Source organism: Eulemur rufifrons, chromosome 29 (genome assembly GCF_041146395.1).
Source record: "Eulemur rufifrons isolate Redbay chromosome 29, OSU_ERuf_1, whole genome shotgun sequence".
NCBI classification, from domain to species: domain Eukaryota; kingdom Metazoa; phylum Chordata; class Mammalia; order Primates; family Lemuridae; genus Eulemur; species Eulemur rufifrons.
This window is the reverse complement of record NC_091011.1, coordinates 52,520,277-52,540,587: the sequence shown is the minus strand read 5'-3', so window position 1 is coordinate 52,540,587 and position 20,311 is coordinate 52,520,277. Positions and strand designations below refer to the sequence as shown.

The following is a 20,311-nucleotide window of genomic DNA, read 5'->3' as shown; positions in this document are numbered from 1 at the left end:
CTGTTCTTTTAATGTTTTTGACATGTAAATGACTTACTACATTTAATATTGAGTCACTTAAAACAAAACAGAACACAGATGAAAATAAATGAATTCAATCAACTGTATATATAAATAAACTGACCTTCTTAAAATTTTTGTTTAAGTCAACCAGACTGAGCAGAAAGATATGGTCCTTGGCTCCCAGGAGCAGCTTGCCCCTCTCTTCATCTAACAGAAGGGTTTGGAAATCCAGTCCTTCTGATGAACCCAAAAAGGGAATACAGCTGTTTGAAAGCAGCAAGTCTATGGGGAAGAAAAAGAAGGAAGGAAAGGAAGAAAAAATTCTTAATAAGAAAAATATTTACTTGTTTCAATATACATATTATACCACTTTGTAAGTGCCTATATACAGCATGAAGGCTCCAATTCAGATATATGCAAACAATTACAGTTTACATATACTCATTTAGAAATAGATGTATTTGTACTTTATTAACACAATATTTATTTATTTACTTATTTTTTTTTTTTTTTTGAGACAGAGTCTCACTTTGTTGCTCGGGTTAGAGTGAGTGCCGTGGCGTCAGCCTAGCTCATAGCAACCTCAAACTCCTGGGCTTAAGTGATCCTCCTGCCTCAGCCTCCCAGGTAGCTGGGACTACAGGCATGCGCCACCATGTCCGGCTAATTTTTTCTATATATATTTTAGTTGGCCAGATAATTTCTTTCTATTTATAGTAGAGACAGGGTCTCGCTCTTGCTCAGGCTGGTCTCGAACTCTTGACCTCGAGCGATCCACCCGCCTCGGCCTCCCAGAGTGCTAGGATTACAGGCGTGAGCCACTGCACCCGGCCAACACAATATTTTATGTATGAAAAATACATGATATTAAAGTGAATGTAAATATGTAAATACCCAATTAAATACAAAATATTTTATAACCCCGTGTTCACATTCTTATTTTTTTTTAAGTACCACTTTTTAAAAATTTATTTTTTATTTTTTTATTCTTATTTCAGCATATTGTGGGGGTACAAAACTTTAGGTTACATATATTGCCCCTCCCCCCCACCCCCCTGAGTCAGAGCTTTAAGCTTGTCCATCCCCTAGATGGTGCGCATCACACTCATTATGTATGTATATACCCATCCCCTCCACCAACCACATCTGGTCGACACCCGATCAATGTTATTCCTAAATGTGCTCTTAGGTGATGATCAGTGAAACCAATTTGATGGTGAGTACATGTGGTGCTTGTTTTTCCATTCTTAGGATACTTCACTTAGTAGAATGGGTTCCAGCTCTATCCAGGAAAACATAAGAGATGCTGTATCCCCATTATTTCTTATAGCTGAGTAGTACTCCATGATATACATATACCACATTTTATTAATCCACTCATGTATTGATGGGCACTTGGGTTGTTTCCACATCTTTGCAATTGTGAATTTTGCTGCTATAACAGTCTTTTTATCAGGTGTGTCTTTTGCAAATATTTTCTCCAGTCTTTGGCTTGTCTTTTATCTTTCCTACTCTTGATGGTATTTAGATGGATGCCTGTATTTGAAGGATTATACTATTTCTGTTTCACACATGTGACAAGAGATGCAAAGAGGCTAAATCCAAGCAAATGGATTCTGAAAGAGATAGGACCCTGAATTAATAATGGAATCAGAATTTTAAAGCTGGAAAATCAATTACTACAAATTCAAAATTTTATAAATGAAAGTATTTAATCCCTTTGAGGTGAAGTCACATGCCCTAAAAGTCAAAATTATGTAGTGGCAAAATTGATAATTGAATCAGAGTTCCAGTCTCTGTACTTTTGATACTTTGATACTTTTCTATAGGTCCCAATTCTTTGTTTCATTTATAAATGTGACTCCTATAAGGAACCCAAATATTTTCAATAAGATTTTACCCCAAGTACTTACAATACCATCTCATTTTCTAAAATCCTAGAGTACTGAATACCAATATGGTAATAATATAATTCACCATTTATATAGTCCATTATATGTTACCAGACTTTGACACTAATTCATTATTTTAAGGTAATTTATTATTAATTGATGAGAAAGGCAAAAAGAGATAATGTCTTATAAATAGGCATCAAGATACTTCTAAAAAGTATCATGGCAGTTTCAACATCTGTAAAATGGATATTTGAGTCTCTTAAATTTAAAGGCTTTATATTTCATCCATCAGCTGTGGACTTTATTATTATTTTATATTTTGAGAATTCCCTTCAATTTTTTTTTTCTTTGCTTTACAATGGGTGAATATATTTCCCTTAGTTTCTAAGCTGGATCCCTGCCTTAGTTTTGACAGAGCAAAAGTCAGAATGCTAAAGAAGATAAGATAATATCTGAAATCTCAAGTGAGTATGGCTTTCCCAAACATAAATATCTTATTAATATTTATTGGTCATGCTTTGTGTACATGGGATGGAAGTCTGAAGTCTATACTAATTATTTTTCTATTAAGCTAAATATAACTTTAATTGCTTTTCAGACCAGAGACCCAATGGTATAATATTTTTTAGCAGCTTCAAATGCAGTAAGCTTATTTTTGCAGAGCTAATATCCAACAAACTTACCATACTGATCATAAAGTAGAACTGAGAAGAGAATAATGGAACCAAGAGAATAGCTAAAACAGATATAATCTAAAGCCTTGACAAGAGAATGCATTTCACATAAACCTTAATTCAATTAGGCAATTCTGTATTTTCCATGGGATTTCTCTTATTTAACAAAGATTGAAATGGGCAAAATCAAAAGTATCCTATGGGAATTCCCAGGAGTTTATTTTGATTCAACTGGTAGAGGAAAGTAGCTTATATGATCTAAATCCTTGTTATTTCAAGTACCTATGAATAATAATCCATTATTTTGAATTATGCATTGCAGTACTAATTACAAAATGAAACATTACTTAGCATAATGAGTAAAAGTATGAGCTGTAGGTCCAGTCTACCAGGTCATATCCTGGCCTCACAACTCACCGGCTGTGTAACCAAGAATAAGTCACTTAACCTGTGCCTCAGTTTATATATATATATATATATTTATATATATATATATATATATAATATATTTATATATTATATATAATATATAATATATATATATTATATATATATAATATATAAAATATATATATATATTTTATATATGAGGATATATATATATATATATCCTCATATATAAAATGAGGATAATAATAGAAACTATGTAATGAATCATGCTGCTGTGAGAAATAAATGAGTTAATATATGATCAGTGTTAGAATAGTGCCTAGCACTTCGCAAGAGCTATGTATCCATGAGCAGTTATAGTGATGATGATGTTTTTTTTGAAGTCTATACAAAAGTTATAAAAAGGAAATCATAATATTTCCCAACTCATATAGTTCTCATGATGATCAAAGTGGGTAATTTATATAAAGATCTTAGAATAATATCTGGTAGATAGGAAAATATTATTATTTTGAATGTGATTATTAAACTCTGCTTTGGGCCAAATAAGTTACATTTCAAAAACATATTATCTCATCTTCCATTAAATCAGAGTTAGGAAGATGAGAACATCTCTATATTTTTTATGATACTAGTATAATACTGAAATGCTACTCATTCCACAAATATTTTTTAGAATTTTTTTTGTGTTGAGTATTGACTATGGTGTTAAGGTTCTGGGATTAGTGAGCTTTGCATGTAAGGGGCTCATAGATCAGTGTGGAAACAGATATGTATACAAAACACAACATATGTGAAATAAATTATAATAGAAGTCTACATAAAATGTTAACAAATATTTCAAGTAACTAATTGTGTATCACCTTCTAAAAGGAGGTGATATTTGAGCAGTCTTGAAGAACAGATAGAATTTTGACAGGAAATATATAAAGGAAAGTTCATTCCAGGCAGAAAAACCACTAGAATGTACAGAGGCACATATCATCACATGTTGCACTTACACACTGCGCTTTAATATGTCTCTGACTCTGGAGTGTGAGCTCCTTCAGGGGAAGGACCATGTCTTAATCATCATTGAATCCTCAGCTCCTAGCTAAGAGTCTGAGACAAATAAAGCATTTAATAAATATTTGTAGGACTGAATAAATGTGGTATGCTGGAACATAAAGGATACATGGAGGCAGTGAGAAGTGAGAGTAGACATAAAGGCAGCATCTAGATGGTCAGATGCTAAGGAGGCAGGCTGGGGAGTTTGGTTATTACACAGGTGACTGGAAGCCACCAAAAATTTTTATTCAGAAAACTGATAAAGACCATAGCTGAATGTTACAAAGGTAAGCCTGGCTGAAGTGCTCAGGATGGATGAGAATAGGGAAAGGTGAGGTCAGGAAGACCATCCAGAATTTACTCAAATATGTGGAGTCCTTGAATTGTGGCAATGAGAGGAGGATGTTTAAGAACTATGTATTTCATTTTTTTGTTTCTACTTATACAGGAAGGAAAATAAATATAAAGTTGACATAGTCACTTGCTTTCTTTTCTTTCACCATAACCAATCCTATTGGGTCTAGTTTCAAACAAACTTGACAAGGAAAAACAGCTGCAAAAATAACCTAGGGTGTTATCATTCCAAATGATTTAATGTTGCCTTGTGACAATGCTAGCATCAAAAGGATTAAAGCATATAGCCAAACTAAATAATTAGACTGAGGCATTACATATGAAAATTTCTCAGGCTGACACACACATTATGAAAAGACCTTGGGACAGATATTGGAACAGGTTCCCTCTTCCCCAATCAGCTTATCTTTCTTGCATGTCTGCCAAACCAAGCAAAGTCATTTTTGTTTTCACAGAATCATCAACCAAAACCCAGGGAAAAAAAAAAAAAAAAGATAATTCCAGAGCATGTCTCTTAACACCTAAAGCTAAGATCTCTGGATTTTGGGAATCAGAAATGAATGCTGGCTCTGCTGGGTGCAAACTTCTGAAAGTTGAAGACTAACATTTTTGCAATATACTTCAGAGGTTTATTTTTTTTTTTTTCCTGAAGTGGAAATTCTCAGGTATGTGATTTTCCATAGTTTTTAATCTTTTTGGACAGGAAGATTAGTTTTTTCCTTGGGTAGAAGGGTGAGTGTGTTGCTTCACATGTGCCAGTCAGAGGAGGCCTGCTCTGTGGTTGGTTAACCAGCCCCAACCTTCCTTGGGATCTCTAGGTCCTAAATGACTTTGTTCTATCTACTTAAACCTTTGACCTAATCCACTATAATCACTCCTTCTAACTGTTCCTTTTAGGGGTACATTCTCTACTACCTTGTTTCCAGTTTGTAATCTCACTCAATCATACAGGCATTCAAATTTCCATTTTTCTTCTAGCAATATACTCTTGGAAAAATGTATAATTTGATTATTTCCAAAATTAATGAAGCCAAGATATTATTTTTCATTTATTCTACTTGTTTGAATATAATAATTTCATAGTATGGATTTTGATGGAAGGATGACACAGAGAAGGTGTCTTGACCCTTCATCAATAAACCTTATGGGACAACAAGATGGTTCTGAGGATTCTAGTTCCTATAAACATGAAATTTTCATGTTTGTATATATGTGTGCATTTTTCTGAAGAGAGTGTGTGTAGTCTACATCAACATCTCTAGATCTCTTACCAAAAGTCACATGGAAAATTGTATGTTTTCCACATGTAGTCAACAACCATATTTAAAATAATTTGTCATTTCTAGCACCAACAAAGTGAGTTACTATCCTAAAACTTGACGTTTGCAGGCAATGACTGACTCATCTAAGAGCACCAGTTACTTTGCACATGTTGAAAATAAACTAACAAGTTTGACACATGCCTGCCCTGATAGGACTTGCAGTCTAGTGGAGAAGAAATACTCATCCACAACACAAATAAAAATATACCTATGACAAAGGACAATAGTACTTAAAGTAGTAGGCCATTCAGTATCTCTAGTAGGAAAATGGAAAGAACTTATCTATACTTCCTTTAGCAAGCTTAACAATGATACTTCAATTTTTTAAATCTCCAAGTGTGGGTAGAGAAACCAAATGAGTCTATAACATTAGAACCCTCTTTTTTCATTTTGTTAAAATTGAGGACATAAATAACAAACTATCATTCATTTATCTTCTGTCTATTGCTGCTCTGGTTTCTAGCATCATGTGGTCTCAAACCTTTGAGAAGAACAGAAACAATTAGAGCTATTAGTTAAAAATAAATCTTATCAATGATCTTGTTTGACTCACATGTTATCAATTCAGTGAGGTCTAGAATGGTTAAGTGGGCTTCACATAACCAATTTTCTCTTAGTAGTGGAGTCCAGCAGCAATGAATCTCCTCACTCACATCCAGCTACTCCCCCATTTAAGGGAAAGGCTAAAGACAAGGTATTCCCTGCTCCTACTTGAAATAAACTTTTGCTCTAAAAAGAATTCTTTGTATCTCTCTTTTAGTATCCCTTAATACAATTGGTCATTCAGCCTGAAGAAACATTTGACCTGATGGTCTACATTCTTCCTTTTCATCCCAAAAAGGAAGGGAGTGGTTAGTCATATTGAATCTAATAAATTTAGGATTAGGCAACACAGACTTCCTCAGTGTTTGACTGTTAAATGAACAAGATCCCATACCCTTGAAATATTGGATTTATTGCCAGAGATCCTGAACTGGGTGGAGCTGTCAGTTTCTCTCACGAGAAGACTACATAGCTAAAAAATGGATTCCCACATCCTTTAAAAAAAAAAAAAAACACCACTTAATTGTAAGATTATTTTTAATAAAAAACCTTAAGGTTATTAAAGGAAGAAATTCATAGGGAAAAAAGAAAATCAGCTTTAGATAAAGTCAAATTCTAATCTACTTTATTCTAAGAAATAAAATTCCTCAGCAGAGAATGCTTACAGTTAAAAATAGATCCAGATCAAAACCCAGTCACCTTTCCCTGCCATTTCAGAATATTTAGCACAAATTCTTGCCCCACCTACTCTTCTTTTTCCTCCAGGAAATAGCAGTTATATCAGTAGGGCTATTCTAAGATTTTTTGAGTATAGTCGGATATCTAATGTGTTCTCTGAAAAGCTAAGTAAAGAAGTTTGTCTTTAACACTATCAGTCTCCTTTCTATTGCTGCCTTCTCCCTAAATTCAGCTCCCTCCCCATCTCTGAATTCTCAGGGCTTTTCCTTCCGATTTGGTATCCTAAGATCCCCTCTACAGAGTTTCTTCAAAGCTTCTTCCTATTGTTTCCAGAAATGTTTTGGCTACAGCCTTTTGTCCAAGGCAAGGCATGTTGATTCTCCCTTGGATTTAACCTTGGAAAATTCACTCATCTTAAATTAGCCCCACCTGATTTCCAACAGGTTTTCTGAAGCTTGAGATCATGTAAAAAGATTTTGGTTATCAAGATAGCTCACCTCCACCCACACAAAAATACCTGTTATTCTCTACTTCTGTACATTTAGTCCCCTTAGCTAACTGCTGAGATGATACAAAGCATATAAAGAAACATTAGTCAAACCTAAAATCTCTACAAAAGATCCCTTCAAAATTACAGGTATACATCATATTATCACTTGCTTTCCTAGGTGAAATATCCATGCCTAACAGTTTTCTTGCACATGCAAGTTCAAATCAGAAAGAACAATAACAGTCAAAATCAAATTCTCATTTGTTCTTCTCCAATGGAATATTGGAGATCATCCTGTTCATTAGGTCTTAGAACAATATCTGTGTAATAATAAATCAGATGATACCACATAGGTATCATAAATTAGAAACAAATAAAGCCTATTATATCATCCATTTCTTGCCAGGACAGGATGTGGAGCAGAGTGTGGCAATTTAACACTGTCACATTTCCACCCACATCCATACTTTTAAATCACAGATTTAATCTTATTTGGCTAGCTTTCAATAGTGGATGCTTTACATAATCCATCAGTGTGAGACTCATAATTTTTAGTTATGAATCCTTTCAAATTCATACTTTGAGTAGAACTGAGCCCTTTTAAATTTCAAAAGCTTTGCTGTGATAATTTTGCCTGTTGATCTATAAAAAAGGTTAGTTTTATAACTATCTAGTATATTTCTAAAAGAGCAATGTCATGACAGAATAAACTTTCTCAGAAAGAGTTGAGAGTATAATTCTGAGGAGGATTGATTCTATTTTAATAATTATTTTCTTAACTCCCTTCGAGGTATTCAGAATTTATCCTTTTTTCAAATTTCAAGGAAATTTAAAATTAAAACATCATGTTACAAATCAATGAGAGTTTTTTTTTTAATCAAGTACATACATTTAATGTAGAAAACAACTCAGAAATTCACAGCTTAATACAATATCTACTCCTGACTCTAAATAGCAGGAAAAATATAATAAGATTAAATAATTCCCCAAACTAAGATCACTACAAAGTAAGGTGAGATAACTCTTTGCTTTATATTTTAAGTGTAACTCTTAAATAGTGCAACTCTATTTTTTTTTCCTGAGGCAGGGTCTTGCTTTTTTTCTCAGGGTAGAGTGCAGTGGCATTATCTTAGCTCACTCCAATCTCAAACTCCTGGGCTCAAGCGATCTTCCTGCCTCAGCCTGCCGAGCAGCTGGGACTACAGACACCACCACTCCTGGCTAATTTTTATACTTTTAGTAGAGATGGGGCTCTCCCTCTTGCTCAGACTGGTTTTGAACTCCTGGCCTCAAGTGATCCTCCTGCTTTGGGCTCAGAAATTGCTAGAATTACAGGTGTGAGCCACTGCGCCAGGCCAGTAGTGTAACTTAAAAGATAACCTTTTATAACAATATTACTTTTCAAAATTATTTATATTAATCAAAGGCAAGTATATGCATATCAAAAATAATGTTAAAAGGCATATGTGAGACGGTTGAGAAGTCTCATGCCATCTGTATTCCCAAGCATTTGAATGTGCCTTCTATTTTTCCTGGGCGTTGTTCAAATCACATCTCTCTTGCTATTATGAAGTTTAAAATAATTTGCCAGAACATGGTTTTTTGAAATTTATCATGCTGGGCATTCAGTATGACATTTGATCTGAAATTTAATTTCTATTGATTCAGAAAAATTCAGTTTGGCTTTTCATTCAGAACAAACAGTTAGTTGTTAATCATCTGTAAGTGTTTCTCTAGGTTTTCTACAGATGAGAGTCCTCTAATCACTTGCGCAAGGAACAAAATCCTGGTAGAGGTGTGCAGAAAATTTGCCTCAAAATTTGCACATGTACTTCTAAGAGGGAGATTAGAAAATATCATCATCAAATATTGTTCTCCTCAATTTCAGGTGGTATTTAATGGGTGCAAGCAATGAAATAATGTCTTACATTTATATGTTATCTCACATAAATTGTGTCTCTCATAAATTGTTAGTTCTCTGATAATGACTTCAACAAAAACAACTACAACCCCATTATCCCCAAGTGTCCGAGTTCAGAATTTCCCACAGCCCGCTAGATATTGTCATTTTTCCCTCCAATTATCTCATCCTACTGACTTTAATGACTTCAATGATATGATCTACTCCTCAGGCTCAACATTTCAGAATCACTTTTAGTTTTGCTTCCTTCTTCCTTTAATTTTTCTTTCACCTGTTTAAATAATTGCTCTCCATTAAACTTCTCTCACACCAAAAGCCAGCTAAATTTAAAAATTTATAGATTCTGTCATGCACACTCTCTATTTTCATTCCTCAAATGTTTGTTCCTATTGTTAGCCAGGCTAGGGTTCATATTACTACTTCTCTAAATTACTGTAACAGGGCCATAAGCTACTTTGTTCTCTGCCCCTTCTCCAACCAATCCCCACCACATGATGCTGCCTATACTGTTTTTCCCCAATCATAAGTAAATTAGGTCAATTTCATAATTAAAATACTCCAATGTCAATATGCTCTTCATTCAATAAATTTGAAGCTTCCTCCGGCGCTCAAGGTTCAATATCATACCCAAATTCTTCTAAATTCTTTTATGTGTTTGGTTTTATTTACACTATAGACCTAATCTTTTATTAGTTACTGTGTGTACTTATTTTGTTCCTTAAAAAGACTAGAAGACCTTGAGCATAAGAATAATGTCTAAATCATTGCTGTATTTCAGCACCACTTCTTGCACATAAGAAGTCTAATAAAGATTTAACTAATGATTTTTCGAACTAGTGATTCTTGCTTGCTTTGGTTTATCTACCTTTCATCTAAATCAGGATTTATTACAGCCTTTTAATAATTTAGAGAAGTTAATGTGCGATTTAGAGACCCAATTGTGCTAATGCTTTGCAGTCACAAGGGGTTCCTGTTGTGATCTCTACATGCTCTTAGGTGGGGGGGGGGGGGGCCCTAGAGCATTGCATCTCAGGATTTATTAATAACATGCATTTGAAGATTTTGTTAGAATACAGATTTTTGTTTTGAAGTCATGGAGCAGACCCAAGATTCAGTATTTCAAACAAGCTCCCAGATTTTGCTGATACTACTGGAGCTCGAACCAGAAAGGCGAAAGGCTAAAGTACACTGTGGCCCCATTATCCTCAGCTCGCTTGCATTAAAGAGTTGGATTCTTTCGTTCTTCCTCACACTAGAATACTCCTCAAATCCTTAAATCATGGCATATGTTAATTTATGCAAGGTGGTCCAATTATTACTTTTTCCCTTTACAATTCTAAACTGGTCATATCTATACATCTTGAACTAACTTATTTCTTAATTCCCAGATGTGATAAATGACTTGTTTAGTGCAAAGCAATGATACATAAACTTTTTCACCTTGGTTTTCTGAGACAAAGAAGGGAAGTACATTCATTTTATATACATTAACTTGGAAAAAAGAGGCCAAGATGAGGATTTATGGTAGACTTCATTTCAAGTACCTCTGCTATTATCTATGGCAGCAAAAATTCTACCTAAGATGCCTTTTTTTTAAAGACTTTAAATTTTCTTTATATCTTATTTCAATAAATTTAAAAATATATCATGTTTGGTTTCTCTTTGAAGTCTCTCACAACATCCATTTTGTGTTTTATAACATCTGAGGAGCTTTCTTATATATTAATACTATGTACATTGGTCCTCAAGGAGTACCTAATTTCCAGATGAGAAGAAAACCTAAACTTAGAAAGAATGAGTAATTATCCTAATGGTGCATAGACAGTACATGTCAAAGAGCTCAAACCTATTTATGTCTTCTAATTCTAAACCCCATCACCCGTTACAGCTATATTTTATATTAATATTTTAATGTTAAGCATTACTTAGAAAAACAAGATTCTTTTTCAAAAGAGCTCTATTTACATTCCACTGAATGTACCAACAGACAAGTTCACTTTTGTTGCTTCTTCCAGTTCACCACTCCATTGAGATTACTGAAGTATTTATCTTGTTTTCTAGACTGCGTCTGGCTCACTATGGCTTTAGTCAAATAAACCTCTTTATGACCATCTTTACAAGTAAAAAGCACTTTAGTTCTAATTTATGCCTCTTTTGAATTAATAGGATTAAAGAAACATGTTTAAAGGACTTTATAAAATGCAAACTGTATATTACTAGTTCTTAAGAAACCAGAGAGGCATTTTTCAAATTTTCTGTTAAAAAGATCCAATGACATTCTATTTAAAATTGTCATTGTATTTATATTTATACCCATGTACTGAATCCATCTCACTGTGAAAATTCCTTTAATAAGACCCAAGGAATTCAAGCCAAATTTTAGGTAAGTGAAGTTATAAAACAAGCAGTTGCACATAAAACCTTTTATCTCTTCAATCATTTATAGAATAATAAATCAATTGCATATAAGATCCCAAAAAACCTTTTTCAGCCAAAAAATAGTTGACTGGGTTTAATTCCAGTAAAAATTGCCTTCACTTAAGCTATGCCCCTTCTAAAATCCTTCCACATTTATGCAAAATCAAAGACACAATTGAAGTGTTTCAAAGCCTCACTCTCTTTTGCCCTGCCAGGAGGACATGGATGACCACTGTAGACCTTAGTGAGTTTTATCTATCTTCTTAATTCCAGGAAGGCTCCTTATACAACACTTGCATGGCAATATTACATCATATGTTACTTTATATTATTGTATAACTTCCACCATTCTGTGAACCTCCATAGATCAGTAATGTTTAGAACGTTGCTAAATAGATTTATATATGGTGTTAGATAGATTTTAATTATTATTAAACAATAGGGTTGAAACAGCGATGTTGTAATACAAACACTACTGAACTGAAAAGCAGTAGGCTTAGACCCAATCATCCGTTTTTTCAAATTATCTACTTATGTGACCTCATAAAGTTTGGATCTTTGACCCCTCCAAATCTCACATTGGAATTTGATCCCCAGTGTTGGAGGTGAGGCCTAGTGTGGTGTGTTTGGGTCCCATGGGGGCATATCCTACATGAAAGACTTTTGCCCTCCCTGCAGTAATGAGTAAGTTCTCACTGTATTAGTTCATGTGAGAGCTGGTTGTTTAAAAGAGCATGGGCACCCCCTCCTCCCTCTTTCGCTCCTTCTCTCACCATGTGACATGCCTGCTCTCGCCTTGTCTTATGCCTTGATTGGAAACTCCCTGAAGCCCTCACCAGACGCAGATGCAAATGCTGGTACCATGTTTCTTGTACAGATTGCAGAGCTGTGAGTCAGATAGAATTCTTTTCTTTATAAATTACCTATCTCAGGTATTCTTTGGAATGCAAAATTGGCCAAGATATGACTCTAAGGTTGTTATTTAATTTTTCTGGAGTTTTGTTTCCAGATCATTCTATATTAATCTTCTAAACATATACAGTTCTTACAATGTGTATCACTATCTCACATGTGAACACATTCCTCCTTGAACATATTTTTAAATTTATTTAACCTCTATTTCCATCTAGTTATCAATTGACATTGATAATGAACAAGATGTAGTTCATTATACAAAGAAGAAGCCACTTTATTAATATATGCTCTAAAATAACCCAGTTTTCGGGGAAAATTGTCTCCTCAATACATTCTTCAATAAGGTATATATTATCCCACAATCTCTCCTTCAGCATTCCTCTCCTAGATTATTTCAATTAGCATATAAATATGTTCTTTCTCCCATTAAAAAAAAACAAGTCTCTTCATCTTATTGTCACTCCAACTACTGTACATGTCACAATTATAGAAAAATTCCTTAAAATAATTATCTACAGTCATTGTCTCTAGTCCCATGTGCTCAAGAATCCATCCTAGTTGGACTTTGGCTCCCACGCTCAAATACTGCTCTTATCAAGGGCCACAATGACCCTTCGTTGTTAAATTAAATGTTAATTTTTAGTTGCCATCTCTCTAGACATAATTGGCTGAATTTGACACTGTTGATCATCCCTTTGTCTTTATTTTCTTCATTTAAATTGTTCTATACTACAACTCCTGGGTTTTCTCCTATATATCTGGGCATTCCTTTTTCGTTCACTTTGCTGTCAATTCCTTCTGTCCCCGATTTCTAGACTTGAGAGTATTCCAGAACCCAATCCATTGAATTCTGCTCCATCCTTCAGTTATCTCACAGAGTCTTATAGATTTAAAAATTTCTATACACTAATGGCTAAATTCATATCTCCAATGGACATTTCCAAGAATTCCACACTTATATATGTATTCAAATGCCTTCTTTGAAGCTCACTTAGATATTTAATAGTCTTCTCAAACAAAATATGTCCACTTGAATTCCCCCCCAAATCTACTTCTTTCAGAGTATTCCCCACTTCAACTACTGGTAACTCTGTCGTTAGACCAAAAAAAAAAAAAAAACAACATGGAGTCATATTTCACTCCTCTTTCTCACTTTGCATTCAGCCCATCAGCAAATCCTGCTAACTCTACCTTCATATCCTCTTCTCTCTCCACTCCTGCCATGTTGGCACACAGACCATCATTTCTCACCTGGATTATTACAATAGCCTCAAAGTTTGCTTTCTATTTATCTGATTTCTCTGTTTCAGTATATTCTCAGTGCAGAAAACAGTGATCCTACTATACTGAGAGTCAGATCATGTCAGACCATGCTCAAAATTCTCCATTCCCATACTACTCAGACTAAATACCAGCAGTAGAAGATCTAATCCCTTCTCCTTCATGTTAACTTTCTATTTAATCAGTTTTCTTCTTTTTCCCATTCCACTGTTTTTAGTCATTCTGTCTTCTTTAGGAGCCCTAAATATGCAAGACACACTCTCAATCTAGGGCTTTTGTACCTGGTGTTCTTCCTGCCAGAAATAGTCCAGATACTGCATGACTTGCCACAGTAATCTCTTTAAATATTCAGGAAAACATCATTCTCTCAGTGAGCTCTTTCTTAACCACCATATTTGACTACTCCACCCCACAACTCCTTAGCTTCACTTCTTGATTCATTTTTCTATGTAGTACTTATCACTTTCTATCTTGCTAAATAATTTACTTAAGTATGGTCTAGTTTTCCCTACCAGAACATAAGCTACATGATGGTAAGGACTGTTATCTCTTCTCTTTGCTGATATATTCACTAGTTCCCAGAATCATGCCAGAAACATAGTAGGCATTCACAAACTATTGTAATGAACTGTTGACAGTTGAATACCACATGCACAATGAAACTATCCTCAAATTCTTACCCCTGTGTAAGCTTCGGCCTCCTAAGTAGCTGGGACGATAGGTACACAACACCGCGCCAGGCTCCTTGCTGATGTTTTATATTTATTTTATCTTCTGGAGTTTTCCAAACAAATAACATTACAGACACTAATGATTCCTGGGTATAAATATCCCTAACACATGCAAGGTCCTTAGTGTCATTGTAAGATAGAAAATATGTGCATCATTGTGAGATTTAAATATATCATCTCTAAAAATTATTTTTACATTGCAGCATAAACTGCAGATATCACCGTGAGGAGCACAGTTTGTAGAGCAAAATATATGTAATAATCACATAATATAAGATCTGGAAATATAGAACATCCTGACATAATATTTAGAATCACTCTTCTATGAAATTTTGATTATGAAGACAAATTATCACAATGACAATCTACTTTTTTTTAAAAAAAAAATAAGTTTAGCTAAGGGCATAAAATCCTACAAAAGTCAGTAAATGTCTTTTGGCCACCCAAAAAGTACATGTGGTCTTCTTCAACTCCACTTAATTGTGACATTTGAAAATCATATGATCAGGTTTAGTCAAATATGAACATGATGCTTCTGTAAGTTTATTCACTCTGATAGGTAAGTGCCTCAGGGAAGAAATAGTTGTGTCTGTAGTCAGAGAGACAGAATTAGGAGCCAAGGCTCTATGTAGCCTGAGGTTGACCCAGGGGTTGAACCATGAACTAACTACTTTGTGATCTAGGCAAATTGTTCAATCTCTCAGTCTCTCAGTATCCTCAAATATATAGAAAGAGGATGATAATCCCCACCTCACAGGGTGGTGGTGAGCATAAAATGAGATAATTCACACACAGTCATTATACTAATGCTTTGGTCATAATGAATCTCCGTGAATATTATCTATTATTAAAGTTTATTTGCAAGTGTGATTTTTTTTTGCATTGTCCCCATTTATCAATGCAATGTATTGTGATATTAACATTATAGAAACCAGATAGAGTTTCCTTTTTTTATTTCTTCAACCTCATTATTTTAAAGTTTGCTTATCCTTTTTTAAAATTGTTGTTTGGTTTTTAATATTTGTTTTCTATTCTTTTACTTTTGAAGGTAAATTTTGCATATAGGCGAATAGATCTTACATGTGCCATCTGATGACTTGTGACAAATCTGTACTATTCATTGATCCACATCCCTGCAAAGACAGGGAACATTTTTATAACCCCAGAAAGTTTCCTCTCTTGTCCTTCCCAGGTATTCCTACCTGACTCCCCACAAAGGCAACTATTCTAATTTTTTTTAAACCATTGATTAGTTTTGTCTCTTTTAGAACTTCAGATAAATAGCAAGTGTATATTTAATACTACAAGAACAAGAAACTGCTCAAAACTTTCCAATTATACTCTCCCATCAGCAATGTTTGCAAGCTCAAATTGTTGCACAGATTTTCCAATATTGGATATTGTCAATTTTTTTTAGCTGTTCCAGTAGATATGTAGGAGTACTTTACTGTAATATTAATTTGTATATAGCTGATAACTCATAATGTCCAGCCTTTTCATGTTCTTTTTGGTCATTTGTATATCTTCTCTTTTGCAAAGTGTCTGTTTTTAAGTATTTCCCCTTTATAAACTTGTTTTTCTTTTAAATTATTAATTTGAGATATACTCTGAATTCAAGTCTTTGCTCAGATATAAGGTTTTTTGTTTATTTCAAAATATTAAGGGGGTACAAATGTTTTTGTTATATGGATACCTTTTATAATGGTTAAGTTGGGGATTTTAGTGTGCCCATCATCAGAATAGTGTTCATTGTACCCAATAGGTCATTAGGTATAGATATAAGTTTTGTGAATATTTTATAGTTTGCCTATTCCTTTTCTTTTCTTTACTTTTATTTTCTTATCTTTTTTTCTTCCTATTCCTTTTAACAGTATGTTTTTGGTAAGCAGAATTTTGTTTTAATTTTGTTGACATCTAGTTTAAAAAATTTATGGCTATTTTTTTGTGTGTGTTCTAAGAAATCTTTGTTTACATTGAGGTTGCAAAGATATTATTCTAGGTTTTATTCTAGAAGCTTTAGAATAGAATTTTAGCTTTTAGTTTTAGGTCTATGATCCACCCATCTTGAATCATTTTTTGTGTAAGGCATAGGGTGAAGACTGAGGTTCATTTTTTTTTTTTTTCCCGAGACAGAGTCTCACTCTGTCACCCAGGCTAGAGTGCAGTGGCATCATCATAGCTTACTGCACCTTCAAACTCCTGGGCTCAAGCACTTCCCCTGCCTCAGCTGCCCACGTAGGTGGGACTACAGGTCCACGCCACCATGCCCGGTTGATTTTTCTATTTTTTGTAGAGACAGGGTCTTGCTCTTGCTCAGGCTGATCTTGAACTCCTGGCCTGAAGCAATCTTCTCTCTCAGCCTTCCAAAGTGCTAGGATTACAGGCATCAGCCCCTATGCCTGGTTGAAGTTCATTTTTTATCATTGTATTGTTATCAAGTTGTTTCACATGATTTCCTTTCCACCCTGATTTGCATAGTGTCTTTTATATAAATAAAAAGACTATATAAAAGTTAGTTGTGCCAGACTGTATTTTACGAAGATATCCACAACAATACCTCCCATGCTACAGCTCCTCATATACGTGACTTTGACACTACTATCATTGAGAAGTACAGTTTATATGCTTTCCTCTTGAAATTGAGTGAGGCTTTATCACTTTTCAACCAATAGTGTACCCTGGAAGTAATGCCATGTGACTTCTGAAACTAGGTCAAAAAAAGGTAATACAGCTTCCTCCTTGTTTATTGACATGCATGCACTTGAGGCCCTGAACTAGTTTTGAGGAAGCCCAAACTTCTTATTTGGAAAGATTCCCTCAGAATAACCTGAGATTACATAAAGAGAGAAATATCAGTCAGCCAATGCTCCAGATCTTTACTGTTCCAACTCCTGCCATCATCTGACTACAACAACATTACAGAGGACAAGTCAAAATCACCCTGCTGAGCCATTCCCAAATTCTTGACCCACAGAAACTGTAAGAGATATAATAATTGTTTTATCAAGGCACTGAGTTTTAGGGTGGCTTGTTATACAGCAATAGATATCCAAATTATATTTTGGTTTTAGGAATGGGGCACTGCCACAACAAAAACATAACAGGTGTGGCTTTGAAGATTCTCTTTGTTAAACAATAGGGCTTCTAAAGATCTCAAAAAGTTATCACATGATAGTCACAAAGAAAGCTCAAAGAATAGAAGGGCCTATGTCAAAGAGCTTTGCGGATATAGCTTTAGTTTAATGGAATGTATTATAAATTGATACATGAAAAACCATAAGAGTTCTTTATATTGGATGATACCTATTTCTCTACCTTTAGGTTTACTAAACTTTGCTCTGCTATCTCTAAACTGCAATCTGAGTACTAAATTTTTAATTTCAGATATACTTTTCATCCCTAGAGTTTCCATTTAGTTTTTTTTATACTTTTCACTTCTCTGCTGAGATTTCACATTTATTCCCTTTGATAATGTTTTCTTTTAAATTCTTGAACATACTTATAATAGATGTTTTAAATTCCTTGTCTGATAACATGAACATCTGCACCATCTCAAGTTTGGTTTATATTAACTGTATGTTTTCCTTCTTATCATTAAATTCTCCTGTTTCTTTGTATATCTAGTAACTTTTGATTGTATCTGGACCTCATGGATACTAAATCATTGAGGATATGGTTGTTTGGGTTTTCTTATTGTAGAAATTATTGAGTTTTTTTACTAGCAGATATTTATTGGCAGACCATTTATGTCCTTTTGAGGCTTATTTTTAAGTTTTTTTTTAAGGTAGGGCTGGAGTATTCTTTACTCTAGAAATACAGTAGCCTAGCTCTTAAAATGTGACCTTTGCAGCATGACATCTGAGTGCCCAAGGTGTTTGGTAAGGTCTTTTAATTCTGGTTGGTCAGAACTCCTATCTCTCTCTCTAACCTCCAATATCTTGGCCTAGCTCACAACTTTTCTGTTTGCCTCAAACTTTTCACAGTCCTCAGTCTCACCCTTAGATGATTACTTTCTCCCATCCCTGCCACCTATTGCTTACTGTTTATAAACGGTTGCTTCATGTAGTTTGTCCATTGTATAGTTGTTTATGGTAGAAGGTATTATTCAGTACTACTCTGACATGGATAAAAGCCTTGCCTTTGTTTTTTATTTGTACCCAATACCTTACCATAACCGTTAATGTTCATTTGAAGCCAAGAAAATTTTAGGGGAATGACATAAAATTAAATATATCCATAATTAAGAAATAAATGACACCCAAATATAGCTTTAAAATTATTGATTAAATAAAATATTCACAAACTATATATCATAATAAGATCAGTGTCCTTGGATAAAAATTTCATCCTAGAGTACCAATAAATATACTTCAAATTTTAATGACATTTATACATATAAGTATATAAAATGCAAAAATAATATAAATTATCCAACTCTTTCATACATGAGATATAAATTCCAAACAAATACCAACATACAGAATATGTAATGGTATAATGTGCTAATTCTACTTTTATATTTGACATCCAGTTAGCTTTTATTATTACTATTTAATTTGGCTGTAAAATGTCATCTTAAAGATCAGAGGATAGCAAAATTTCCAGCATAATTTTTACCTGCCAAGTTCAGAATAAAGTGGTTTGATTCTCCCTATGTCCCATTTGTCAATGGTATATGCCATTACTTAAGGTATTTGAAGCTCAGAGTACATCATAAAAAAGAAAACAAAATTTTAAAAAATCTCTGGGAATGAAACTTGGACATACACACACAAAAATGACTATAACGCTTATAAACTTTGCTTTTATGTTAATTTAAACACATAAAAACAATTAGCTTAGCAAATTTTATTTCTTAAATAGTTTTTTCATGTCTTTTTATTTTAAACTTTTCACATCTTCTATTTTCTATTACAAAACATGCATATACTTGAGATCTAAAAGCTATTCTAGTGTGTTAAAGTTTTTTTGAAGATATCTTGCTATGTTTTAAAAAGTCTCCTCTAAGTAGGAATAAACCAATTAGTAGCAGTTATGTCAAATTAATTAACAGTTTTCTATTTTTAGGGATTTTATTTGTTTTAATGTAAAACTAATTACAACTTTCAGACCAAATTGATTTATAAATACTGGGCTGAAAAGTGTACTTGACTAGTTTTAGCATCCTTTTTCCTTACAAAAATAAATAATCAGGCTTTGTATTCTATAATATTTTTATTAATTGATGCCAACACTATAAACATTTCACAGAACACAATATTCATTTCAAAATAAAAAAGATAGTAATAGAAAAGACATTAAAAAATCTTAATAAGCAATATAAAAAATATTTACATATTTACCTTTGTAGGTTAGCTTGAGTCGCGGAATATTTTGCTTAGAAGTTCCAATAACTGGAAGAAACAGCATGGTCATGCTTAGTATCATCAAAGCATGAAAAAGGTGAAAATCTTGGCTTCTGGACTTTGGTCTCTCATCTTTATTAGAATTCATGATGAAAACAATGCTCTCTTTCAAACCCTGTTAATTTAATCTAAAAAATAAGAAAAATAAGACTATTAAGATTGCAGATTTTCCTAGACTTACTAAATTATAATTTTCTGAATGTATTTAGATTTTTAAAAATAATTTTTCCTTCTCTCTTGTTTT

At 33.7% G+C, this 20,311-nt stretch overlaps 1 protein-coding gene across 2 annotated transcripts in view; it reads right to left on the bottom strand.

Annotated features, from left to right (window-relative positions):
• The window catches only part of SEMA3D (semaphorin 3D), a 202,284-nt gene that overhangs the window by 111,318 nt on the left and 70,655 nt on the right, over positions 1 to 20,311 (bottom strand). For both annotated transcript variants that reach the window (XM_069461870.1, XM_069461871.1), the window contains exons 2-3: positions 20,005 to 20,195; positions 125 to 285 (exon numbers count right to left, since the gene is read on the bottom strand). In XM_069461870.1, the coding sequence (XP_069317971.1) occupies positions 125 to 285; positions 20,005 to 20,155 (312 nt within the window). In that variant the 5' untranslated portion in view covers positions 20,156 to 20,195. The remainder of the gene's footprint in view (positions 1 to 124; positions 286 to 20,004; positions 20,196 to 20,311) is intronic.